The sequence below is a fragment of the Hemiscyllium ocellatum genome, chromosome 1, assembly GCF_020745735.1.
Source record: "Hemiscyllium ocellatum isolate sHemOce1 chromosome 1, sHemOce1.pat.X.cur, whole genome shotgun sequence".
Classification (NCBI taxonomy): Eukaryota; Metazoa; Chordata; class Chondrichthyes; order Orectolobiformes; family Hemiscylliidae; genus Hemiscyllium; species Hemiscyllium ocellatum.
The window spans coordinates 20,766,402-20,788,954 of record NC_083401.1 but is presented as its reverse complement, the minus strand read 5'-3'; the positions used below and the strand labels follow the sequence as shown (position 1 = coordinate 20,788,954).

The 22,553-nt window shown below is 42.1% G+C and overlaps 1 protein-coding gene across 1 annotated transcript in view; it reads left to right on the top strand.

The window, feature by feature from the left end:
• Positions 1-3,190: 3,190 nt before the first annotated feature.
• The window catches only part of LOC132817745 (solute carrier family 4 member 11-like), a 61,887-nt gene continuing 42,524 nt past the window's right edge, over positions 3,191-22,553 (top strand). The window contains exons 1-2 of the mRNA XM_060828278.1: positions 3,191-3,257; positions 21,127-21,171. Of these exons, the coding sequence (XP_060684261.1) occupies positions 3,221-3,257; positions 21,127-21,171 (82 nt within the window). The 5' untranslated portion in view covers positions 3,191-3,220. The remainder of the gene's footprint in view (positions 3,258-21,126; positions 21,172-22,553) is intronic.

The window sequence follows — 22,553 nt, the reverse complement described above, 5'->3', positions numbered from 1 at the left end:
GATGGCAGCCAGTTTGCACAGAACTAGCTCCCACAAACATCTCTCTCCATTTTCCAAATCTACCTTAGCTTCTCTGTACACAACTCTCCAAAACAAGCCATTGGGACTTCCAGATCTGAATATTGTAATGTTTTCTTAGCCAGGCTCCCTGATCTGGAAGCTTTGCCTCATAGAAAAACACAATCGTTGACGTCGGAGGTGGTGTGCTAAATGATGAGAGTTTTGAGGGCCTGGCCTTTGTTTTGTGTAAGTGAATGGTTTTTGAATGAGATATTACATCACCCTTCGTGTTTCATGACTTGTGGGATAAGTAGCTGTTCCTCAATATTGCTGCTCAGGCTGGATGAGAATGGGTAGGAGGGGGCTGCAAGTGAAAACCTCATTGAGATTGATCAGTTTCGGTTAGGCAATAAAGATTATAGATCAAAGGTGGGCCAATGGAATTAGAGCCATGCTTTCACCAAATTGCTGAAGAGGCTCAAGGGATTAACCTTGTTCATAGGATCATGAATCGTTGGAACCTTTGTCCCTAGAGAGCAAAGAAATCAGGGTCATCGAATAGGTTTAAGTCCACTCATTCTTGACTAACAGGGGGAGTGATCAGGGATAGCTGGGAATGTGGACTTGAGGCCATATTCAGATCAGTCATGATCTTATTGAATAACAGAGACAGTGAGGGGGCTAAATGACCTACACTGCTTACCAGTGGATTGTCATAGGAGAACAGAAGTCCATCTTTACTCTGTTTTGGATTTATTCACTAAGTCCATTAGAAATGCATCGCTCCTAACTCTACTAGCTACTACCAGCATCAATACTGTCTCTAATCAACCTGCTTGCTCACATCTGATCACATCTCTGGACTGAGTGATACTTGAATCTCGACCTTCCAGTTCAGAGGTAGTGATAGTACTAAATAGAACTTTACATTCACAATTAGTGAGTAATCCTTGATAATGCTTCTGACCAGTTTCAAACTGGGGATTTTTGTGCTTGTGTCCAAATCATTGGACTATCAATCCAAAGACTCAGATAATGTTCTGGGGACCCAGGTTCAAATCCTGCCACAGCAGATGTGAAATTTGAAATCAATAAAAAATCTGGAATTAAGAGTCTAACAATGACCACGAATCCATTGCCAGTTGCCAAAAAAAGCTCATGTGGTTCATTTAATGCCCTTTAGGAAAGGGAACTGCTGCCCTTACCTGGTCTGGCCCACACGTGACTCCAGAGCGACAGCAATGTGGTTTGGGGCATTACGGTGGCTCAGTGGTTAGCCCTGCTTTGTCACAACACCAGGGAGCCATGTTTGATTCCAACCTCAGGTGGCTGTGTCTGTGTGGAGTTTGTACATTCTCCCAGAGTCTGTATGGGTTTCCTCCAGGTGCTCTGGTTTCCTCCAACACTAAGCAGGTTAGGGGGAATTGGACAGGCTAAATTGCCCATAGTATTCAGGGATGTGTCAGCTAGCCATGGGAAATGCAAGGAGTATACGGATAGGGAAGGGGAGTCAGTCTGGGTGGGATGCTCATTGGAGGGCCAGTGTGGACTCAATAGACCAAATGGCCTGCTTCCACAGTGTAGGGATGGTGTAGAAAGGATGGATAGAGGGGACAAGGTTGCCTTGAAAATGTGTTGCTGGAAAAGCGCAGCAGGTCAGGCAGCATCCAAGGAGCAGGAGAATCAATGTTTTGGGCATAAGCCCTTCTTCAGGAATGATTGTAAGAAATGAAAGTCAATTGACTGCAAGAATGCTACAGATTAAAATGCTGGAAAATGTGTTTAGAAAGATGGTATTATGGCTACTTAATAGATAGCACAGACCTGATGGACCGAAGGGCCTCTCTCTGTGCTACAAAAACTCAATGATTCCAAGACCATCAAGGTGGCTGCTAAATAAAGCGAACACAAGAGTGAGGAAGAATATAGAGAACATTATTAACACACTTTGCTTTCTTTGAGAATTCATTCATTTGTTGTTTGAAATATTGTAAATAGTCTTTCAAATCTCCACTCAAAAATACCTTAATGAGTCCTGAAATGACACACTCTCAATTTAAGTGTCCCATTAGTTGATCATCATGTGATTTCTGTTAACTTGTTAACACTTGCAGTTTGTGAGGGATGAGGGGCTGTTGTTGTGGTATAGTGGTAGTGTCCCCTACCTCTGAAGCCAGAAGGCCTGAGTCTCCGTCCTACTTTTGTCCCAGAGGTGTGTAGTGGCATCTCTGAACAGGCTGATTAAAAAATGCAGAAGGGTCACTGGACCCAAAACATTAGCTCAGCTTTCTCTAGCAATCCTTTTTCTTATTTCCAGCATGGGACTTCTTAAAATAAAAATAAAACACGTGCAGGTTGAGGCGTGCTTGTGGTGGAGGAGATCCGAGTTCGAGTGCAATATCTCTGAACACATCGAATGGAAAATCCCTTGCAAGATGACTACATGCACAGCTTGTGTTAGAGCTTCATTAGTAAGTTGTTCATGTAGTTTATGCTAATATGTTGCACGTGTGACCCTTTCCCCTCAAATTAACTGCTTTGCTGGTTTCCTGGTGTACCTCTTGTCGACTACTCGCGAAATAAAATCATCTGCACCTATTGTCCTCAGACTCCTATCAATCTGCATCCTAGTTGTTCATTTGACCTTGCCCGCTGTCCCAGTTCAAAGTAGTGTCAGTGTGATCGAGCCTATGCTGCTGTCGAGGATCCAGGAAGCCGGCTCTCAATACAGGGGACGCCACTTTTAAATATTGCCCCTCACTTTTAACACTCACTCCTGAGATGTACCGTTTGAAAAAAAAAGTGGCAAGTCACCACAGATGACCATAAAAAAAACATAATTTCTTGATCCCGGAAGTTTACATTTGTTTGTGAAATTAACAGAATTAAAAAAAACATAGAATCACGAGTAACTTTTTTGGGGGAGGGGGTATAATAAGGTTGAACATTTTCGCTCCTATTAATTTTGTTTTGTTTTAGAATTGTGCTGATTTTATTGCAGTGTTGTACATAAGGCACGTGGATGTTTTAAATGTTCCTCGATTAAAAAAGGCTTGGGTTTGCTTGTGGGGGTGGGGGGTGGTTTATTTTTTTTAGGAAAAGGCGGAGGTCAGCACCCCTAGGCGTTTCTGGTGCTTGTCTAGCCGGGTGTGCTGCTTGACAGAGCAGCGCCCGGCTCTGGACCGGGAGTTCCTCACAGACAGACAGACAGCCAGCCGCGATGGACTCTACGCGGGTATTTCATCTGCAGCCGTGTGGTAAGCGGCACCAGTGTCTATTTTTATTTTGTATTAGTTCTTTTTAAACACGTTGAGAGATAAAGCAAATACGCTCCACGTGTTTGGTTCGTTTCGGCGGGGGGAAATGCAGGGACATGTGTCAACTCATTGATAGTGGGGAGGAGAATATTGTCTTTTAAGCCAAGTGGCATCTCGATCTTTGCAGCACGCTTGTTAAGACATCAACACTTAGAGCGTTCACAGACTAGGAAAGATGTTTTAAGGGTCTATTTTGCAAACAGTCTGTGCTTGTGTGTTGTTATAATAAACATTTTTATTGGCATAATCGGTGGATTCTGGGGATCTGAAACCAGAACAGAAATAGCTGGAGGAAATCAGCAAGGTTGGCAGCAACTGTAGAGAGAAAGCAGAGTTAACGTTTTGCATTCAGTGACTCCTCCGTTTTGATTCAGTCTAGGGCGACGCAGCTGTCTGTTTTTTTTAAAGAAAGGAACACCTTTTTTAGTTCAGAGCTGGCTCATCCAGAGTAACTGTGGAAACCTTTCTTTCTCCTCGACCTGAGTAGGGATGGGATTTTTTTTTGTCGGGGAATAACTGGCAGCTCAGATGATGCTGTTTGCTCATCTGTGTTCAGACTCTGGGCTGGGCAGGTGTAAACCAGATTCTGGGTCAGTGGTGCTGGAAGAGCACAGCAGTTCAGGCAGCATCCGGGGAGCAGCGAAATCGACGTTTCGGGCACAAGCCCTTCATCAGGAATAAAACTAAATGTTTCTTTCTTGTTGGGAAGTCGAAGTCGCGCCAATAGAAAGTTAGTCGCAGCCTGTTATTCACTGCGGCTGTTACAAATAACTGGGGGTAGAGATCCCAGCAGATTTCAGCAGAATCTCCTTCACCCGCAGGGTGGTGCGAATGTGAAGATGGTGGGGTACGGGTGAGAGAATTAACAAAATACTGGAGAGAAGAGGCTAGAAGAACAGGCCGGTGGGCTCTTATTTTTTTTGAGGAAGGCTTCTGAATTGTGTTTTTTTTTAAAAGGGGTGCGGGTGGAATAAGGCTGTGAGGTGGCAGTTTTCTAGACGACGTTGGAGACTCTGTAGTAGCATTTGGATGATTTTATCTTTTCCCTCCCCCATTCAGTGAATTATGGCTAGAAATGTATGATGAGAAACTACATTCAGACCCACTAGTTATCAGGATTAGTGTGGTGCTGGAAAAGCACAGCATCGGAGGAGCAGGAAAATCGACGTTTCTGGCAGGAACCCTTCATCAGGAATATTTTCCTGCTCTTCGGATACTGCCTGGCCTGTTGTGTTTTTCCAGCACCACTCTCCTCTTGAGTATAATCTCTAGCATCTGCAGTCCTCACTTTCACTTTCGTCCACTAGTTATCAACTGAGGAATTACTAAGAGAAGCAAAGGAGTCCAGGAAGGTGGTGGTACACACCAAATGGGCTAAAGGGCCTCTTTATTATTGTTTGATTGTGTTGCCGTAGTCTTACCAGGCAGTAGGGGCTGGTCTCTTATTAGAGAGAGAAGTGACTGGTGGTGATTTAACCTGAGGACCACCAGACCACAGGTTAGGGAAGAGGTTGAGAAGGAGAGTTCTTCACAGTAACATCAAACCAGTGATGGGAATTGAATGCACGTTGTTGGCATCACACTGCTCTATAAACCAACAATCCAGCAAACCGAGCTAAACAATTTCTCTCTTTGTTGTATGATTCTATGAAAAAAAAATACCGTGTTAAAGTTAAAAGATGCCTCATGCTCAGATACCTTATACAAAGAGGGAGTTGAATCTTTTGAATCATCGGTTTAACTTGTTCACTGTAATGAAACATACCTGCTCAGAGTAGGCACCTGCAGCTTATGCAGCATTGCTCCTTAGTAAAGTAGTACTGAGCAACCCAGACACTGAGGGGTGGATGGGTAGGTGAAGGGGTTAGTGTTTGGTGGATTGGAACTCAAAGGTTCAATGGCTAGTCTGAAGATAGCCATGGAGTTGGGGCAGTTTGGAATTGGGGAATGAAGGAAGGTACAGTGACTGATATGTGGAACAGCATGTTAGAGCAGATTGCTCAGCTAACCTCGCCCAATCCATGGAGAAACTTGGAAAGCCCAGCAGGTTTGAAGTGCACTTACTGCCAATTGCAGGAGCAAATCGTTAAAGGTTTATAGGTTATGGATAGTGTTATGGAGGCAAAATATTTTCGGAAACGTTGCCTTCTGCTCAGTTACAAAGTATTTTGGCTATGAATGTCACTGATGCTTGCTGTACAAGTTCCCTTGATGTTTCAGTTTGTGATCCAAGAGTTTGTTTCTCGATGTTCACAGAGTAAGGTGATGATCCCTGGAGCGAAAGCCAACATTCTGACAGTAGCATGCTACCTCTCCATCTCAGTAAGGGAATACAGTCCATTAGGGTTGCTGCTTCTCTTCCAGACTAACAATTTTATTTTCCCATTGAGACCTATCGAAAGAGAGGGGAAGGAACCAGACTAGACAAGGCTCGATCATGACATCTCATTGAGACCATCAGCAGGCTGTATGTGCCATTGTTGTATTCAGAACTAAAGAGATGTCTTGTAGCTGAGGGTTTCTGGCAAATGTGGAATTGCTCTTCAGTGTGAGCCAGTCTTCAGGAGAAGGATTTTCATTTATGTAACACTATTCATCCTGCTGCCAGAGTCCCAAAGTGCTTTGTTGACAGTGAAACATCGAGACAATGATTGTCCTCTAGCGTCAAAAATTCTGGCTCAAGAATGCTATACAAGTAGGCAGCAATGAGAAAACAGACTTTTCTGAAGAGATCAGATTACTGTTTGTGCCATTTTGGATGCTGGAAAGAAACCTTCATGTACTACTTTGAAACAATGCAGTGGGATCCTTCACTTTGCCTGACTGCAGACTTGAAATTGGCTTAATACCTTGCTTGAAAGCCATGATGTTTTAAGAGTGCAGCACCTTTTCAGTATTGCACTGGGAGCGTCAGCCCTGCCTTTGTTCCTGTGGTATTTTGGTCCAACTTTGCCCTTTTTAGAGGAGATTTATCAGGTACTGAAAATAATCCAGTGCTGATTTTTCAGGCACCAAGAGTTTCCAGAACGGATTGCTTAGTTTTAGATTCGATTCCCTACTGTATGGAAATTGGCCCTTCGGCCTAACAAGTCCACACTGACCCTCCGAAGAGTAGCCCACCCAGACCCATTCCCCTATCCTATATTTACCCCTGACCAATGCATCTAACATTATGGGAAATTTAGCATGGCCAATTCACCTGACCACATCTTTGGATTGTGGGAGGAAACCGGAGCACCTGGAGGAAACCCACATGGACACACGGAGAATGTGCAAATTCCACACAGACAGTCACCCTAGACTGAAATCGAACCTGGCTCCCTGGCACTGAGGCAGCAGTGCTCATCACTGAGCTACTGTGCGGCCCTAGTTCAAAGTATGCAGTTAATCCATGGTTCATCCAAATTAAATTGTGGTGTGGGGCGGGGGGGTGGATGGTCTCTACATTTTCTTTGATTGTTATTACATTGCAAAGTAAAGCAAAGCAAAACTGCAGTCCCTACTAGGTGGTAGGTGCAGTATGTGAACAAAATAAATGACATAGAATCAAGTGTGTAGATTGTGATCTGTGGAAGGTTTGGTAGAACTGTACAATACCAGAATAAAAATTATTTTTACTAGAATTGTACAATATGTGGCCCACTGTACCTGTGTTTGCTCTTCAAAATCTTGTGAATTTATTTGGTCAGTTCACTGCTGCATTTGTAAGCTACTTGTCAGTATCTTTTCAAAATTCTACCCTGTTTTGTCCCTTTTATCATCACGTTCAATTTTCTTGTCCACTGTTTACTGACCCTGTCAGTATTTACCATGTCAATACCCCTCATAACTTTGAATGTGTAGGTAAGGTGTTCATGTTTTTAAAAAAAAATCCTTTCTGCCTGATTCTGAGTATAATGAGCTGTATAGAGGCCACTGTCAGTGGGCTGACCTACACCTGAATGCCTATCTTGCATTGGATTGAAGAGTTGAATGGGGAAGGTTTACAGGACTTTGGGGAAAGAACTCCAATGATATGCATGAGATGGCCTTAATGAAGAGCCAGTATGGACACAATGGGCTGAATGGTTGGTTCTATGCTGGATGGTCATCATTCTTATGGTTATGCTTAAAGAATAACTTTTTTTTTCTGTTTCCTCCTCTTGATCTTCTCTGGGGCAGTCAGTTTTATGGCAAAAAAGCTGGTATTGAGATGGACCACCTCTTATTTTTCCCATGCTGGTCATGGCACTCGTAGTGATTTTTGCAGTGGGTTTAGTTGCTTTTTATTTTTGGAAATGTTTTGGAAACCTCTAATGTGCTTGCTTTAAACATATTTGTTTTATTTTAAATAGCTCCTTGCATTTGTGTGTCCCGTTTTCCTGAGGTTGTAAAACTCATTAGTGATGTGAAGGAAGTGGGAAGTAGGAAGTAGGAAGGAAGAGTTGACTGATGTTTGGACAAAGCGTTGCGTCTAGTCCTTTAGTCTCTTGCCTTGATGTGCAAGGCATTAAACTGTTATGCAGAAATGTATATACGTAATTGGGACCATGTCTTCAGTGTGATGTTGAGAGAGTGCATCATTGTAGTAATTATGTTGTATGTTGCAAACATTCAGCATGGGTCCCATTGCTCGTACAAGTGGACATAAAGAGCATGTGTCCTTGTCTCAAAGATGAGTTCTTCCTGGTGTGTTGACTTTCACCAATATTAGTGGAATATTGTTGAATGTCACTGTAATGTTCCAGTTTTTGGGAGCTAGCCGTGTGGAAATTGTATTATTTCCCAAAGGTACTACAATGATCAAGTACTCTTGGCTGTGGAATGCTTTTGGACATGAAAGGGGACAGAAATCTGAAGGAAGAGTTCTGTGTAGCTCACTCACTCGCACCTTTTCTTGACGCAAATGTTGCTGAGTTTCTCCAGCACTTTGTATTTTTACTGCACAGATTGAAGTGTTTCTCGTTTCTAGTATTTTGGGGCGAGTGAGTGTTGATGAAGAACTGTGGAGGATCCAACATGTTTTTAAAAAAACAACTTCCAAATTTTGAGAAATCTATTATTTTTCTTCAACTTGATGTTGGATTGTTGTAGACTGCAATTGGGGCTCAAGTTTGGCTTGTAAAGTCAGGTAGCTCCTTTTATGTATGACACTGAGAAAATTTGCACTTACTGCTCAGTGTTTTATCCCACAATCAGGAATGCATGGTCAGTTGACATCCTAGACTGTACTGGAATGTAGTTTAGCTTGTATTGAGGAAAGGGGGATTGTGAAGATCCAGTGATCAGGTTTTATCTGACTCCTTTTTTTTTTGTTTTGTTTCTTTACACACTATGAAAGTACAGTGGGTGGGTGTGTGTGTGTATATAAATATGTGATTCTGTCATGCAGCAAAAAGGTTTGTACCTTCTCCACACAAATACACACTGACAAAGTTTGGTAATTATTTGCAGTAATTGGGTGATTTTGAGTATTTCATTTTACCCTGTTTCTGCACCTTTTGATTGAGTCCTAAAAGTATTTCTGGTAGTCTTTTTTTTCAATGCTCTTGACTTCCCTTCACCCTGCCCCCATTAAGATGGTACCATGAGAGGTGACATTGCAAACTTTTTTCACAGTACTCCTGTACTTGAGTACACAAGACAATAAAACTTAATTCTGATTCTGCTTGCTCATGGTGCTATTTGAAGATCAGCTCTGAGGTGGAATCTTCTCGCAAACCTCTCCCTATGCTGCACCAAGACAGTTGATGATGGTACACTTGTGTGGTGAATATGTCAGCCCTGTGCTTCTGTGTTTTAATTTTGGAGGGAGCAAATAGTTTTTGCCTCTGCCAACTCTTCAAGAACTAGTTTGGTTGCAAAGTCCGTGAACATTTTGAAGCACATGATATGTTGATTTTTGTCTTTGTTATTTGTGGACCTTTCAAAGAGAACAGTTCAGAGTTTTTAAAGAAATTATTCATAGGCTCTGAGTCTCAAGTGTGGTTAGCATTTATTGTCCTCCCTTCCACCTCCAGTGTAATGGCACTGACCAAGATCAGGAATTAGCTGTGTCTCAGCAATAATTTTGGTTGAATACTTTCCTCTCCAGGGAGAAAGTGAGGACTGCAGATGCTGGAGATCAGAGCTGAAAAAAGTGTTGCTGGAAAAGCGCAGCAGGTCAGGCAGCATCCAAGGAGCAGGAGATTCGACGTTTTGGGCATAAGCCTTTTTTCATTCCTGAAGAAAGGGCTTATGCTCGAAACGTCGATGCTCCTGCTCCTTGGATGCTGCCTGACCTGCTGTGCTTTTCCAGCGACACATTTTTCAGCTGTTTTCCTCTCCAGCCAAACACTCTTTTTAATATCAAGTGACGCTAGACCTGAGCAGTCCAGGTTATTATTGAAAGACCAAAGGCATTGACAATGGAAATGTACGGCAATTGCTGAAGGATGACTGATTTGGCAGGGTACACTATGCTGAAGTGAATATATTGATGTTTTCAATTTATAATGGAAACAGTCTTTATGCTAAGATACGTTTATCAACTGCAGTATAATAATTGTCACTACACTGACTCTATTGACTAATTTTTATTTCTATATGGTTATTGCTTTGGCATCTTGTGTGAACTTTGACCGACAGTGATGCTGTGATGAATTCATTTGGCTTGAAGTTCCAAGGTTCACATATTGTGCGGGGTGTTGTTACCTTCCAACAGGGACTACTCCTGAATCCTTCAAGCCTTTTTTACATTTGGTTATACTAGGTGAGGTGTGACAACTTGGCCCTTGTCTTTTAAACTCCCTTCGTTGGCCGCAAAAAAAACTTTGCTTGAAATGCACGTGGGTCTACCTCAGTCCAATACAACTCTTACTCCCCAGTTCATCAGAATCAAATAATTACAAGGGTTTCCTTCAGTGAAAGGGAAAGCAAGTTCGCCCATGGAAAAATAATCAACATGGGACATAAAACTCATACAAGCATAGAAACAACAGTTTTGAAAAGAGGGAAGTGCCACGGGTAAAAAGGAAAGTTTAAGAAAAGTCCTTTGGAATGTTCTTGAGATGCTAGGTTTTAACCTGAGACCATGGTTGTTGAGTTGACGTCTTTTGTATCTTCAGCATACACAAATTTTGCAGCTATCTTTTGAGTTCCAGTAACCAAGGATCATGTGGTAAAAGGCATGAAAGTGGATGTGAGGAATTGGCTATGTATCTTGGGATCAGTTATGATCCTGTTGAATGGTAGAACAGGCTGAAGGGGTCGAATGGCCTACTTCTGGTCATATTATTTTGTGGCTCAGATTGGTCTTTATTTATCTCCCGTTAGTTCCACAAAGTGGGTTCAGCTGTGGTCAGCTGATTGCTGTGGCCAATTTGGCAGTATCCCTTTTTTTGTCTTAAAGCTTTTTTTTAAGTTCATGAAGGGCACTGGGGTTTAAAATCAAATGATGGAAGTATACTGTCCCTATTTTGCTACTATTGTCCTACTGGGTCTTGACTATCCACTTCCCAGTTTTGGAATTGCTTTGGGTGATGACGGACGGTAAGGTCACTTAATATCATGGTATAACGTTTCTTTATCTCCTAACTGCTAATATCAATACTTGTGGTCATTGCTTTGGGACCTCATCTAGTACTGCCTGGCACTATCCAAGTTGGTTAGTATAAATGCCCTCTTGTTCTTGTCATTTGGAGTCATAAGATTTATAAAATAGCTATCAAATAAATGGGGAAGCAATGGTCCAATGGTGTTTATCGCTGGACTGATAATCCAGAGACCCGGGTAATATTTTTGGGACCTCTGTTCAAATCTTGACACGGCAGATGGTGGAGTTTTAAATCAGTTTTTAAAAAAAAATCTGAAAGGAAGAATCGAAAGGTGACCATGGATAATTTGTCAGGCAAACCCTGCTTTTAAGGAAGGACATTGCTGTGGGATGATGGATGAGGAATACGTGCTGGCCTTGTCAGCAATGCCCTCATCCCATGAATGAATTTAAAAAAAAACCTGAGAGAGAGAATTGTCCCTTTATTAACCCATCCTTTTTTTTTTGCTTCCCCATTTAGCATCTGAAATAATGTTTTTTAATCCCTTAAGGTATATTCCAATCTTTGAAGACGTTTCTGCTGCTAACCATCCATCCTATCATGCGTAGTTACCAGTTTAGACTTCCTGTAATATATTTTACAATTGATATTTAGCCTCCACCTTTCTTTCCTTTTTGGACTTTGAATGTACTCTAAATTAAAGTTTGAGTTTTCAGAACTTTCAAAAATAGGGATCACCTTTTGAGCATATAGTATTCACTATTCCTCCAGCTTCCCCGATGTCCTCGTGTCTTGGGTCAGAGCTGAGCATATTACCAAAGTTTTAAGCTCTAGAGTTGCTCTTTGTCTCTCTTTCCCAACCCTGCTGCCCCTCAATGTTCACTGTTCCCCTGTTTTCATCTATTTATCGCCCCTTTTTATAAAGCTGTTTTAAAACCGATCTCTCTGACCAAACATTTGGTCACCTGTTCCATTATATCCTCCTTTTAATTGTCCCAGTGAGGTGTCTTGTGTGATTTATTTAAAGTTGAAGGCATTCTATAAGTGCAAGTTGTGCGTTTTCGTCAATGTAACTTAATCAAGGCACTGTGCTTTGATTCCAGCTCTGCATTGGCTCTGCATGGTACTATGCATCAATTCCCTCTGACTATGTTTCCATACCCTCTGTGTTAAGTTCCTTTTTGTGTATCATCTGCATACTTTGTTGACACTCAATTCCTTAACACAACTTTTGAATCTTTTTAGTTTTCAAATTTCTCCTCGTAATTGTACGAACTCTGTCTTTATCCTGTCACTAGCCGTGCAACTAAATATTCCTCTTCTGTCTGTTCACTGCTTTAATCTAACTAAATGAGGGTGAGGAATTGAAAAGAGTCAGCTGCCCTCCCTAAAGCGCATATTTTCTTGACTGGAGACTCTGCATATTGTACATGCAAATCTCATTGACTCCATTAACAATAGCACTTATCATTGTTTGGGCACTGATTTTATAATTAAATGGCAAGCATTTTTTTTGGGGGGGGGGGAAAAGAAAGATATGGTAAATAAAAGTTTATTTCTAAAGCTATTTGGCTGAATTCCAGTGTGGGGATCCCTTGTGAGTCCTGAAAGAGTCTGTTCCTGATATTGAATTCAAGCTTAGGTTCGTTTTTGCCCGTGAATGCTTCAATGGAACATTTTATGCAGCCGCGTGTGAAGTTCTCTATTTATTTTGGCACTCCCTTGCTGCCATCCATGGGTGCTGACCCCTGTGTCATCCTTCTGCCACTTGGGGAAAGACTTGCTAATTGTTTGGCAGTCACTTCAGTCAACTGTGACAGTCAAAGCCAAAACCAGGAGCAAGCCTTGCTGCAATATGAGGACACAATAACGTTATTCATCTCCCTAGAGGGGAAGTGTCTTGCTGATTTTATAGTCTGTTTTGGAAAGATTTCTAATGGTGCAGTGTAAGAGTTTAAATTTGCATGCCTAGTGGGGTTTTGAATAAATTTTTTGGGGAAACAATTGCACTGAGCATTTCAATTGTATTTTTTTTGTTATAAACACACACAGGAATTGGATGTCCATTTTTCATGCTTTGAAACTTTTTGTTTTGTTATTCAATTTTCTGCCTTGCGTGTCATTGTGATAAGCCTTTCTCTTTTTAGAATTATTTTGTCTCTGCCTCATAGCCATTCTTTCTGTTGTTTACTTTAGATCCGCACTGTCTCTTTTTCTGTCTCCACCCCCAAGCCCAAATCAATTTTTCTATATTGGCCTAGGGCTAAAAATACCAACAAGATAAAAGGTTGTAAAATCTGCTCCTTATCTCCCAACAAAAGCACACATTTCTTCTTGCTCACCATGAGTTCAGAAATACATTGAAATATTTCCAGGTTCTTGAAATAAATCAAATGTGGAGTGAGCCTTTTCTTCTCCCTTATTGATTAGGAATTATGTCTCCAGGTTAGGACAGAAGCATGTAATGTAGTAAAATTCGAGTAATTGTTTTTCTGTTTGGAGATGTTATAACACACGCCTGAGGCAGGATGGACTTCAAAACCAGACCTTCTGGTTCAGAAATAGGTGCTGAAAATGCGTTGGTGGAAAAGCGCAGCAGGTCAGGCAGCATCCAAGGAGCAGGAGAATCGACGTTTCGGGCATGAGCCCTTCTTCAGAGATGGGGACAATATCACTGCATGACAAGGTGTCTTTATAATAGATTTGAGTCTAGGAGAGACTGTGTGGCTGAGCCGTTAATTTACCCACTTCTTCCTGGACACTAAAACTTGATTTATCCTGCCAGTTGCTTGTAAGCTGATGGTGTCAGAGGCTGCCTGCAACCACTTGTACAACAAAAGTGGTGCTGACAAGTACGAGTGCAAGGTATGGGATCTGCATTGTTGAAAGTTGTGTCTGTATATCTTCCTTCCTGGTCTCGTTTTGATGGAGCTGGCTTCCGATGGCAAATCCCGAACTGAAGAGTTAGATTGAAACAGTAGAATATTGCCAGTGAGAAACTACTTCTGCAGGTTTTTGAAAAAAACCATGACAGCCAAAGGGACGTGAAGTGCAAAGAAGCTGCATTTGGACTAGAGGGGATCTCAAAATCCATTTGGTGCTGTAATCTATTATAAAAGCTGAGCCATAGTATGTGGAAGTTCTAATTAGCAGTGGGGCAAACATGATCCACCTCTATCCAACCACACAAGTTTAGAGCAGCCCATCGTTCTGGTCTAATTGATCTCTAAATAATGTCAGCTTGTTTCCTCTTGACCTGTCCAGAGGTAATTGAGAGATTTGTGCCCAAATGGGTCCTGATAAAAATTGTGGCCAAATTCTGAATTATTTTTTTCTAGCAGTTGTGATTAATTTAAGTGGTGGGAGATGGTGGCACATTGGTAATGTCATTTGTAATTCTAAATCCCAGGTCAATGAGGGAGCAAGCGTGGAGATTACGGAGTCTTGACAAAAACTTTCTTATCCACTTTTTAAGCTACTGGCTAGGTTCCAGAAGACCAGAAAATAGCCAATATTCTTCCTTCGCCAGAACGGCAACTGGGGTAATCCAGGTATATTTAAGCAAACTTTACTTGAGTGGAATAGAAATTGTTGGAGACAGGATTTGGTTGCATTTGGGAAAGAATAGACTTCTTATAGATAGTCGACCTGGCTCTGCATGGGGAAGATCTTGTTTCACAAAAAGATGGGTTGAAGGGTCTGTTCCTGTTCTGTACTACGATGTTCACAAACCCTTGCTGTCCTAATTATATTGACATTCAATAACTCCTCTGCTGTTTTGGTTCTCTCATTCTCTCACTCACTCACACTCTCTCTCACTCTCTCTCACTCCCTCACACTCCCTCACACTCCCTCACACTCCCTCACACTCCCTCACTCCCTCCTCACTCTCCTCACTCTCCTCACTCTCCTCACTCTCTCACTCTCTCACTCTCTCTCTCACTCTCTCTCTCACTCTCTCTCTCACTCTCTCTCTCACTCTCTCTCTCACTCTCTCTCTCACTCTCTCTCTCACTCTCTCTCTCACTCTCTCTCACTCTCTCTCTCACTCTCTCTCTCACTCTCTCTCTCACTCTCTCTCTCACTCTCTCTCTCACTCTCTCTCTCACTCTCTCTCTCACTCTCTCTCTCACTCTCTCTCTCACTCTCTCTCTCACTCTCTCTCTCACTCTCTCTCTCACTCTCTCTCTCACTCTCTCTCTCACTCTCTCTCTCACTCTCTCTCTCACTCTCTCTCTCACTCTCTCTCTCACTCTCTCTCTCACTCTCTCTCTCACTCTCTCTCTCACTCTCTCTCTCACTCTCTCTCTCACTCTCTCTCTCACTCTCTCTCTCACTCTCTCTCTCACTCTCTCTCTCACTCTCTCTCTCACTCTCTCTCTCACTCTCTCTCTCACTCTCTCTCTCACTCTCTCTCACTCTCTCTCTCACTCTCTCTCTCACTCTCTCTCTCACTCTCTCTCTCACTCTCTCTCTCACTCTCTCTCTCACTCTCTCTCACTCTCTCTCACTCTCTCTCTCACTCTCTCTCTCACTCTCTCTCTCACTCTCTCTCACACTCTCTCTCACTCTCTCTCACTCTCCTCACTCTCTCACTCACTCACTCACACTCTCTCTCACTCTGCCAACCCCAACCCATTTCCACCAAACTCCTCCACTCAACACCTGTCTTGTGGTTCACCTTCTATGCTGGGAGGTATGGGGCATATTTAACCACTGCCTACTCTAGAGCTGTTGAGTTCCAGAGCTTGCAGCCTCCGAGCCTACACTTCCTAAGTGACTGGTAGTTCCCCATTCCTGGACCTTGTTCAAAGCAACTCTGGCCTCCAGCTGCCTCTTGTCATTTAAAAGCCCATCTGTTTGTCTAACGCTGTGTTGGCAAGATAACTGTTGCTTTTACTTGGTCTGGCCTGCTTGTGATTACAGACCACAACAATATGGTTAACTTTTCACATTTCACACTGCTGCTACTAAGTGGTGGTGGAAATGTTTGATTCCCCACTTTGGGGAGTCAGGAGGTGAATTACTTGCTAGCCTCTGACCTGTTCTTGCAACCACTGTATTTACATGGCAAGTCCAGTTCAGTTTCTGGTCAATGGTAACCTCAAGATGGTGACATTGGAGATGTCAGTGATAGTAAAGCCATTGAATGTCAAGGGACATGTTTTGTTGGGCTACCTGGTACCTGTGTGGTATGAATGTTACTTGTGGTGAAAATAGCTATGTAGGTGAAGCTGGAAGAGGAAGGATTTGGGAAATTTTCGAAGTTGAGATTGTCAAGTGACTTGGAATTGAAAAGTCCAAAATTAGCATGTTGTTAATTCATTAGAATCCCTATAGTGTGAAAGCTGGCCATTTGGCCCTTCAGATCTTTACTGTCTGAAGAACATTCCACCCTATTCCCATTTTCCCATGGCTAATCCACTTAGCCTGCACATCTTTGGGAGGAAACCCATGTGGACAATGTGCAAACTCTACAAAATGGACTGTATTTATAGACCTAACTCTGGAAAACTTTCCAAAAAAATATATAAACTGATTCATTGCAAAAACTTCTCTAAGTGTGTGAAGATCAGTGTTGGTCCCTTTTAGAGTCATAAACAGGATATGTTATAATGGCAGAGACGCATTATGAGTAACAAAGCAGACCAGTTAAATATATATTTTAGTTCTGTACACAAAGGTAGACACAGCCAACATCTGAGAAATGATGGGGTTTAGTGAGAGGGAAGAACTGAAGGAAATCGATGAGGGGAATGTTTGGGAAATGGAGATTTTTGAATTCAAATTGAAGTCAGTGGTTTCATGGTCATCATCAGACTCTTTTTAATTCTAACTTCTCTAGTGAGATTGAATTCTGGGTCTCCAGAATTTTGCTTGATCTCTGGAATAATAGTCTCGCAGTAGTACAGCTACTCCAGCACCTCCCTCGTGTAATGGACCCTTCTGAGGGGCCTCTGTGCTGGGGATAAAGGGGGTACTACCTTCTTCCACTGTGGTCCAGGCCACCAGCTAGGGCTCTCGCTTGTTCCTGGACATATTGTTGGTGAACATTGTTAAGAGTTTCACTTCCCACTGAGACTGAAATCAAAGTTTGAAATTTAATATTTTATTTGAAAGGATGACACGGCCTTGTAATGTAAAATTTTTGTTAATAAACTAAAAGCACAGCGGCCCCTTCTTGCCGCCGTTTCTGCCTCTGTGGTTCATTCAAAGCTCGGCTCGGCTGTGATTATCCTTCTTGAACCTTTAGTGCTTCCTCCCTCAGAAGGTTATGGCTGAGTTCATCGGCATTTCATTTTCCTCAACACCTCAGTGATGCTGATCAACCCTGTGGGGAGGGATTGGACGATATTATCCCTTGAGTCCAGAGTTGCTGTTGACTTGTGGCATGATCTGGGCAGGCTACTGCTGGGGACCCTGGGTTCTTGGGATGGGGATTCCCTAGTGAAGACCTAGGGCAATGCCATGGGATATGGGGGGACGGGGAGGGACTTTCATCCCTGGAATGTAGGATGGTGAGGGGTGACCTTGCCAAGGTTTATAAAATCATGAGAGATGTGGATAGAGCGATTAGCAAAGGCCTTTTCCCCAGCGTAGGAGAGTTCAAAACTCTCAATTTAATATTTTATCTGAAAGGATGACACAAAGCCTTGTAATGTAAAAAATCTTTGTTAATAAACTAAAAGCACAGTGACCTAAACACTTTAAAAGGTGGCTTTATGCTCTAAAATATACCAATGATTCCATGGTTATCCTTTATTCTGCCCCACAGTGGATGCACCATTATTCCAGAGGTAACAGTACACAGTAAGTCTTAGCTCATTGAGGGTTTACTGCCTCCTTTTGAGTCCAGAACAGAGATTCCTTCTCGCTCAAGTTTAGCTGGTTTTCCAACCTTGTTTTAAATGCTCAAAAATTTTGTCTTTTCAATCTAAGCCTCAGCTGCAAGATGAACCATTGAATCTTGCTGCCTGTAGCAACACTTTTCTTCACCCACATTCCTGCAGACTAACATTTATCAAATTCAGGGATACCTTGCAGTGGGATTTTTTTCTTGTTTCGTGATCCAATTTTACAACGGCTTTTCCTATGCCTCTTTCCCCCCAACTCCATGGAAGTATAAGTCTCATGGGCCTGATATCCAGGCAGCAATGCTGATTACTTGGGCTTCAAAGAGTGAAGTTGACATTTACCTAGGGCTTATGCCCGAAACGTCGAATTTCCTGTTCCTTGGATGCTGCCTGACCTGCTGCGCTTTGAGAGCAACACATTTTCAGCTCTGATCTCCAGCATTTGCAGACCTCACTTTCTCCATTTAGCTAGCTCCATCTTGAAATTAAATATGGCAGGCATAGCTTCCTGGGACAGAGGAAACTAACTGTACACTCAGTGTAGATGCTTCTGCCATTACCCATTGTCAATGTTTTGTGCATTCTTCCCAGTAACAAAATACCTGCCCCTCCGCCTTCCAGCAATCAAGTCTGTCAAGTCTTCAGTCAACAGCATTCATAAAAGGTCATCTGATCCTATTCTTTTCTCTAATTCTAATAAAAACAGCAGTTCCAAAACAAAATCTTGTGTTACAAATGAGAGGCTTTGACGAGACATGAACATGAGTCTATCAAGTTCTGCAAGAAATTGTTTAGGCACTGAACTGTGAAGACAGAAACATATTGTAAGACGATGAAGATTGCATTCATATGGAATTTTTGAAAGTTTTGGTGCCATTTTAGATCTGAATGCCGATCTATTAGATTTAGAGGTTAAGTAGGTTAGGTTTATTTTCACTAGAAAAAAGGAGATTGAGGGGGTCCTGATTGAGGTTTACAAAATCATGAAACGTATAGACAGGGTGGATAGAGACGAGCTTTTTCCCAGGGTGAGGGATTCAATAACTAGAGGTCATGCTTTCAAGGTGAGAGGTGGAATGTTTAAGGGGGATACACGTGGCAAGTACTTCACACAGGGGGTGGTGGGCGATTGGAATGCATTGCCAGCAGAGGTGGTAGAGGCAGGCACGGTAGATTCATTTTAAGATGCATCTGGACAGATGCATGAGTAGGTGGGGTGCTGGGATTTTACAAATGCTTAGGAATTGGGTGACGGGTTTAGACAATACATTTGGATTGGCTCAGGCTTGGAGGGCCGAAGGGCCTGTTCCCGGGCTGTAAATTTTCTTTGTTCTTTATTCAATGTTTGACAAATGAGGAGACTGCATGTAAGATATTTGGTGTAATGCTCAGCCTCATGGGTGAGGTCAGTGATAATTATCTAATCTGTTTTTGAGGATGATGGCAATGCATTTTCTGGGACAAGTGCTGTCCATGTGGCGTAGGTATATCCACTGGTCAGTCTTTTAATACAACTGAGCAACCTGGGCCATTTCAACTGGGAGTCAGCCACATTAGTCCGTCAGATTATAGAAACAGAATTAGACCATTCAGCCCATCAGGTCTGATCATCTATTCAATCATGGTTGATGTTTTTGTCAATCTCATTCTCCTGCCTTCTCCCCATTGTTGCGGACTTAAAGAAGGCAAATGTTCTCCCCTCGAGGAAATGGTTTGTGTTTTAATTTTTATTTATTTTATCATTTCTATCTTTTCCAGATTTATTAATTTATTTTACAATTGCTCTAATTGAATGTGTGTGTGTGTCTCTGTCTTGAGTATGGAGGGATATTCTTCTCAGTAGATTTTAAGTATGTGGGCTTGACTTTATTCACTCATGGGATGTGGGGGCTGTTAGCTGTGCTAGCATTTATTGTGCTTTATTCTTTGGAATTTAGAATGGGAGAAACCATAAGGGATTCTTAACGGTTGTCAGGATAGATGTGGAGGGGTTGATTCTCTTTGTGGGAGAATCTAGGACCAGAGCGTATGATCTAAGAAATGGATTCCACATTTTAAAACTGAGATATGGTGGAATGTATTCTCGGAATGTTGTGAATCTGTCGAATTCTTTATTGTAGAGGGTGTGGAAGCCAATGGTTAAGTATATTCAGGACTGCGATTGGCAGATTCTTAGTAAGGGAATCGAGAGTTATGGAGAAAAATGTAAGGAGGTGGAGTTGAAGACTACCAAATCAGCCATGATCCCGTTGAATTACGGGAGTGTATTTGGTGGGTCAAATGGCCTACTTTTTATTCATCCACAAGGTTGTTGCTGGTTGGGTCAGTATTTGTTGTCTGGAAGGCAGTAAAGGGTCAACCACATTACTGTTGTTCTGGAGTCACATGGGTACCAGACTGGATTAGGTTCGCAGTTTCCATCCCGAGGGGATGGGGGTTTGCGAACATTCAGCAGTGGTTTTGTGGTCATCCTCAGATACCTATTAATTCTAGATTTAAAAAAAAAATTGATTTCAAATTTCACCATCTGCCATGGCAGGATTTAAACTTTGGTTTCCAGTTCTGCTTCTACGCCTTTCTGGGTTTATGGTCATTAAGGCAGGGCCCCTGGATGCCTGGTTCAGGAAATTAAAGATGGGAAGGGTATAGCCACTGAGGAATTCAAACTTGATCAGAATGTTTAGACTATCTCCTTGTGCCCTGACATCTTTAACGTACAGGTGAGAGAGACCTTGATCTGGATGACAATGTAGGCAGCGAAAGATATTATCGAAGTTGGTTGAGGGTCGATCGTCACTTGAGCAGAAAAAAAACAAAAGGCCACTTTTGGAATATTGTGTTCAATTCTGGTTTCCCTGCTATTGGAAGGATGTTGTGAAGCTTGTAAATCTTTTCTGAACCCTTTTGAGGATGTTGCCAGTGCTGGAGGATTGAGCTTTAGGGAGAGCTGAATAGGCTGGGGCTGTTTTTCCTGGAGCTTCGGAGGCTGAGAGGTGATCTTTCTCGGTTAATAAAATCATGAGGGGCATGGATAGGATAAATATACAAGTTTTTTTTTCCCCTGGGTGGGGAGGGGGAAGAGTTCAGAACCAGAGGTCATAGGTTTAAGGTGAGAGAGGAAAAATAAAAGAGATCTAAGGGGAAACCTTTTCATGCAGAGGGTGGTGCATGCCTCAAATAGGCTGCAAGAGGAAGTGGTGGAGGCTGGTACAATTAAAAGATATCTGGATGGGTATATGAATAGGAAGGGTTTAGAGGGCTGTGGGCCAAGTGCTGGCCAATAGGATGAGATTAGGCTAGGATATCTGGTCCGCATGGACAAGTTGGATCGAAGGATCTGTTTTCATGCAGTTCATCTCTGACTGTATAAATGTCATTCCTCCACATAAGTTTGACAGTGAACTAAAATCTGATCCTCCTCTCTTTTAATTTTTAATCCAGATACCCCAAGCTCCACTGTAAACGGATACTACTTCCAGGAAAGTGGTGAGTGGATTAAATGATGTACTGTGATTAACCAATGCAGAATGAAAATAATTTATTGGATGTGATTTTTTTTCAAGAAAGGAGATAGAGAGAAAATCTAATCTTAATATGAAATAATTAACCCTTCAGATGGATTTCTGAGTATAAGCTTTTTATTTTACTGTTGGTTTGATTTTGTTTTAAGAAACAGCTAAAGTGTTGCAGCTGAGTGTCGGAATGGGTTTGTTTTCAGTCGGTGATTGACTTACAATGAGTCTGAGAGTGATTTGCACCTGCATCACAGGCATAGGTTACTACAAACTAGTTCTGCTTACGTGAAGGACTTCCCAAGATGTGTGGTGTTGGTGAAAAGGGCAAATAGCTTCTAGACTTACTGAGTTTGGACGCACTCACGTGGGAATAGACGTTAATGATCTTTGATCTTTTTTTTGTTTCTTTTGAATGGGTACTGAGTCAGTCTGGAGCTCAGATATTTGATGATGCTTTTTCTTGTTTTATTAACTGGATGTGACCTATTGCTGGCAATGACAACATTTACTGACTTTGAGGGTGCCTTCTTGAATTTGTGCAGGAGCTGCCGACAGTGCTGTTTGGGAGCTAGCGAACGGAAGAATAATTTTTCTCCCCAAGCAGGGAATGAATGTGAATTTCAATAGCATCTTTTTCGTCTCTTCTCTATTCCTTTGCGTTTCATTTTGCTGCCATTCTCACTTTTGAGTTGAGGGTTATGTGATTAGAAATTGACACATTGAGAACTTCTAGAAACAGCAACAGAACAAAATAGCTATATAAGGCCACTTGTGGAATACTGCATGCTGTTCTGGTCTCCCTGTTATAGGAAGGATTCTATGAAAGGTTCAGAAAAGGTTTACAAAGATCTCGCCAGGAGGGTTAGAGCTATAGAGAAAAGCTGAATAGGCTGGGGCTATTTTCCCTGGAATGTCAGATGCTGAGAGGTGACCTTTATAGAGGTTTATAAAATCAAGACTGGTATGTTTAAGGTAATCGTCAGTTTTCTTTTCCCCAGGGTAGGGGAATCCAGAAATAGAGGGCATAGGTTTAAGGTGAGTGGGGAAAGATTAAAAGGAACCTAAAGGATAATTATTCATGCAGGGAGTGGTGCGTGTATGGAATGAGCTGCCAGAGGAAGTGGTGGAGGCTGGTACAATTACAGCATTTAAAAGGCATCTGGATGTGTAAATGATTAGGAAGGATTTAAAGGGATATGGTCCAAATGCTGGCAAAAGAGACTAGATTTATCTTTGATATCAGGTCAGTATGGCCGGGTTGGACTGAAGGGTCTGTTTCCATGTTGTATAGCTGTATGACTCTATAACAAAAAATAGAAATTACTGGTGCAGGTCTGACAGAGGGATAAATGG